Raw genomic sequence first — 5,000 nt, forward strand, 5'->3', positions numbered from 1 at the left:
ATTGATTATTGATCTGAGCTGCTGGCCAGTAGAGGCTCAGCAGATGTTACATAAGCAGCTGTCTGTCTGTCTGTCTGTCTGTCTGTCTGTTGTCTGTGTGTCAGAGGGAAACAACTGAAAGAGAGCAGCGCTGGAGTCAAACAGGTAGGAGCTCTGTGTGTGTGTGTGTGTGTGTGTGTGTGTGTGTGTGTGTGTGTGTGTGTTTGAGTACTGAGCTACAATGTTAAAGTACTTTTACTTTAAACTTGTCAGCCACATTTTTATCTGAGTTCATTTTCAGATTTTCGGGAAAAAACGCATGATCAATATAAAACATGATGCATTAAAGAACATCACGTAAAAAAGAGCTCCAGTTCAGTCAGACACAGCAGTATGATGCTGCGTTCACATTAATGTCCTCTGACTGGACTCAGGAATGAATTAACTTTATTTATAAAACAACTTTCATACACAGAGTTCAGCTCAAAGTGTCTCATTTCACAAGGAGGGACGCAGAAAAAGACTTTATGATAAATAAATGAGATTATTACTTTGAGCTGCTTCTCCTGAATCCTGGACAAAATAAAAGCAGGAGATGTTTTGCTGAGTTCACAGGCGTCTCAGAAGTTTCTGCTTGATGACTTCAGTTTGAACAGTGAGTTTTCTTTTAGATCGTTTTAGATCTCACCGTTACCTTGAGAGCTTATTATCAAAGATCAGTGCAGTGGGACAAAAAACAGAACAATGTAAGATCTTTAATTGGGCTCAGATTAGTCTCGAGAGCAGAATTTAATAAATATAAGAAACTGGTCAAAGTCTCTTATTGGTGTAAATATGAGCTCATTTATGTTGAGGAAAGACGAGATCTCATGTCCAGGTGGTTTTTTGTCCCGTCGCAGTGTTTTTCTGCCTCCATGAGAGTAAACGTCCTGAAGACGTCGAGCTGAAGGGGTTAAAGACTCACAGGAATGTCGGGAGGCAGGAGGAGGAGTTTTCACTTCAATCCTACTTCTTACCTCCTCTCACTCCTGCTCAGAGTTCCTCCTCCATCCTCCTCCTCTTCTTCTCCATCCATCTATCAGTCAGGTTACCACGGAGATGGCGGGGACTCTTCCCAGGTTTCCCACCATGCCTGCTCTGCTCAGCTCCCTGCCCAGAGGCGTCGCCCCTCCCAGTTTACCCAGAGGCATCACCATGCCCAGTCTGCCCAGTCTGCCCAGTCTGCCCAGTCTGCCCCGAGGGGTGACGATGCCCAGCCTGTCCAGGGGGGTGTCGCTGCCAAGGGCCGTCGCCATGTCAACCGTATCCCAGGCTCCTCGGAGGCTGCTGCAGGACTGCTGCTCTGTGCTGGACCATCAGACCCCCGGAGGTAAATAATAATATGTTTAACAGAACAGAAAACCAAAAAGGGACAAGCTGAAGAACCTTGTATGGTTCTAGTTAAAACTCTTGGAATATAAAAAGTTCTCAGTAAACCCCCTGCTTGGTTAGTTCTAGATTAAACCATTGGAATAAAACAAATTTTCAGTAGAACCCCATCGGTGGGTTTTTGTTATCAACCTCAGAATGTGGAACAGTTCTGGATGGAACCTCTAGAGATGGTTCTAGGTGAAACCATTACACCATAGAAGGGTTCTCTGTAGGACAAGCTGAAGAAGCTTTTATGGTTCTTCTTAGCACCTTGATTTTAGAGAGTCAGCTGGATGCTCCAGGTGCTCCGACACTAACAGACCTAATGTTGGTTCCTACGTTCCTTCACACGTTCCTCAGTGTTTCCCAGCCCTGGTCCTCAGGGACCCCCTGTCCTGCCTGTTTTACATGTTTCTCTGCTCCAACTCACCTGATTCAGGTGATCGGCTCGTCATCGAGTCTCTGCAGAACCCTGATCAACCTGATCCTCTGAATCAGAGAAACGTGAAACATGCAGAACCCTGATCAACCTGATCCTCTGAATCAAAGAAACGTGAAACATGCAGAACCCTGATCAACCTGAGGACCAGAGATGACAAACACGGATCTCAATGTTAATGTAAAGCAGGTTAGAACTGTTGATGTAGCTTGTTTAGTCTGAGCGGTGCTCCAGAACATAAAGAACATAAAGAACATAAAGAACATAAAGAACATAAAGTTTATCATCACAGAAACTAAATAACAACAAATATTCACTGACAGTATTTTTGTTAACTAGTGACTTTATGATTAATAAATCAAGATTTTTACAGATTGATTTTTTCAACGCAGAAAAATTTACTGCATCAAATAAAAACAGAACCACATTAACTGCAGTGTGGTTCTTGTGGTTCTGCGTTGGACTGAAGAGTGTTTTCAGCTTCAGTCCTGCAGGTTTCTGATATGATTTTTTTTCTTTTTCTGCTGGAATGATGAATAAATCCAGATTATAGAGCGCTGAGCTGCTGCACATGGCCCGGATCACACACACACACACACACACACACACACACACACACACACACACACACACACACACACACACACACACACTGAGAACATTAATTCTCTGTATTAAATCTGTTTTAATGACAACAAACAGAACATGAACATGAAAAGTGTCACAAACAGTCGAGATGTGAATTTTTAAAATTAGTCACTGAACGTGGAGATACGAGGTTTTGAAGTGACGGTGAGTGACAGGAGGTGGGTTTAGTGTGTGTGTGTGTGTAGGATTAACCACTAATGTGTGTGTGTGTGTGTGTGTGTGTGTGTGTGTATGAAGTGACAGTGTGGATGTGAGCCGACCGACTCGTCTTCATGTACGGTGAGAAATCTAAAACATTTATTGTGTTTTTGTTTCGTTGTCTGAACGTTGTGATGCTGCGTCGAGTGTTTGACGTGTTCAGGTGTAAAGTCGTCTGATTGTGAGCAGAAATATTAATGTCACTTCTTGTATCTGTTCATAATGATCTCATGGTGTATTAAGATGCTTATAATAAACGTTAGTTAAGAGGTAATAAGACCCTTATAAGATTCCATTACCATCATGTTTATAAGTGTTAATAATAACATAATAAACATGTTTATTGTTAGATCATAAGACATTTATAAGAATGTTCCTTTGTTTGTTTCTTATGATTGTTTATTATGAACTAACTTACCTGTTATGTTGTTGTTAAACCTTTACTAAGCTTTATTAAGATTTCTACATACATTATTATGCATTTATTAACAGTTCATATCACAGGAAAAAGGCCTGGAATAATAATAAATACAAAACAAGACAGATAACTGATAATAAGTGCATAATAAAGGATTAATGAACCTTAACAAACAGTTTGCACTTTAGCTCTGGTAAATGCATTAATTAACTGTTAATAATAATAATAATAATAATAATAATAATAATAATAATAATAATGATGCATAATTAAGTATGTAGAAATCAACAAAAGGTTAATAAAGGTTTAACAATGACTTAATAATTATGAATGTCTTATAACTGAACACTAATCATGTTTATTATGTCATAAACACATATGTCACCTTATGATAAAGATCTTTAATATAAAGCGTGACAGATGAACTGTTTTAAATTAGAACCCGACCAAAGACAGAAGAACATTTCATTATTTGTTATTTTATCTATTAACTAGAACTTCTTATAAACACCTTCATGTAAAATGTTAGTGGTGTTTTTAAGGGTTTAATTAACAGAGAAATTAATTCATTGAAATATATTAAGATCATTGAATTTAATGATCACTGAATGTGTTTGATGGACGTTTTTAAAGAGGTCAAACTAAATTTATTTATTTATTTATTTATTTATGACTCATAAAGGTTTACATATTTTCACTTCATTGAATTTGAAATGCCTGAAATGTCGTGAAAAGTAAAATATTATAATTTCCTGAGTGACATCTGTTTCTGACATTTGATGTAATGATTGTCTTCTTCTTCTTTGGTTTTATTGCTGATTACCTCCACCTGCTGGACTGGAGACAGAAGCAGCAGAAATAAAAAAAAAGATCAAATCAAATCAAACATGGACACTAATAATGAAATGAATTCAATGAAAACATGTATGAATAAGAAATGACGTCTTCATTCCTGCAGGTTTGAACTTGTGACCTTGAAGTTTCTTTAAGCTCCGTTAACTAAACAACAACATAAACACATTATGTAACAACGAGCCACTGCAGGATTAATGACTAAGACGTAGTGTTACTGCTGCTGCATTGTGTGTGTGTGTGTGTGTGTGTGTGTGTGTGTGTGTGTGTGTGTGTGTGTGTGTGTGTGTGTGTGTGTGTGTTATGAGCTGGCCGTTGATCATTGGTGGATCTCTTGTCTCCTTTAATCTCTCCAAACCTCTGACCCTGAACATGGTGACAGATGAAAAACTGAATTCAAATCTGAAGAGAAGAAGGTTTAAAGTGTTCAGACTCACTGCTGCCCCCAACAGGCTCCAACCTGCATCTAACAGGCTTTTATTTTGAATTTCTGCTGCTGTTTGTGTTTGGGCTGCACCAACAAGAATGGATCTTTACACCTGATTGAATCAACTTTAAATTAGGACACACAGAACTTTTCAACTAAAACTGAAAATGAAGAAAGATTACATTTAAACCTCAGTTTAGTTTTTACACTAAAGATTACATTTAATTCTGTTGCACCAAAACTTTGAACATTTAGTTAACTTCTAGCTAGAAAGTGTTTTTCTTTTCTAGATAGCAAATAGTACAGCTTTTAAAGAATAATTCTCTTTATTTGCTGTTTGTCTTTGGTAGATGGATATTGAAGTGACTGAATGATTCAGCAGCAGTGTTCTCACATGTTTCTCTGGATGAAACTTTTACAAACTAATAAAACTGAACATGAATGGAAACTGAATTTTAACGTCTCTCTCTCTGTGTGCAGGTCTGTGTGGCTGCTGCTGGGCGTTGCGTCCTCGCTACAAGCGCCTGGTTGATAATATTTTCCCAGAGGATCCTGAAGTAAACACACACACACACACACACACACACACAATGCAGTATATATAGTGTGACTTTCCTCCTCTCTGTGCA

The 5,000-nt window shown here is 38.4% G+C and overlaps 1 protein-coding gene across 3 annotated transcripts in view; it reads left to right on the top strand.

Moving 5' to 3' along the window:
* Positions 1-396: 396 nt before the first annotated feature.
* The window catches only part of LOC146305041 (protein EFR3 homolog B-like), a 13,037-nt gene continuing 8,433 nt past the window's right edge, over positions 397-5,000 (top strand). Inside the window, exons 1-2 of one of the 3 annotated variants that reach the window (XM_084714037.1) lie at positions 397-1,348; positions 4,852-4,928. In XM_084714037.1, coding sequence (XP_084570163.1) covers positions 1,078-1,348; positions 4,852-4,928 — 348 coding nt within the window. In that variant the 5' untranslated portion in view covers positions 397-1,077. Of the gene's footprint in view, positions 1,349-2,698; positions 2,756-4,851; positions 4,929-5,000 lie in introns of those variants that run through there. The other 2 variants (XM_084714038.1, XM_084714039.1) reach the window with 2 other exon arrangements.

This window comes from Lutjanus erythropterus, chromosome 24 (assembly GCF_056507025.1).
Source record: "Lutjanus erythropterus isolate fLutEry1 chromosome 24, fLutEry1.hap2, whole genome shotgun sequence".
In the NCBI taxonomy this organism is placed as follows: Eukaryota; Metazoa; Chordata; class Actinopteri; order Lutjaniformes; family Lutjanidae; genus Lutjanus; species Lutjanus erythropterus.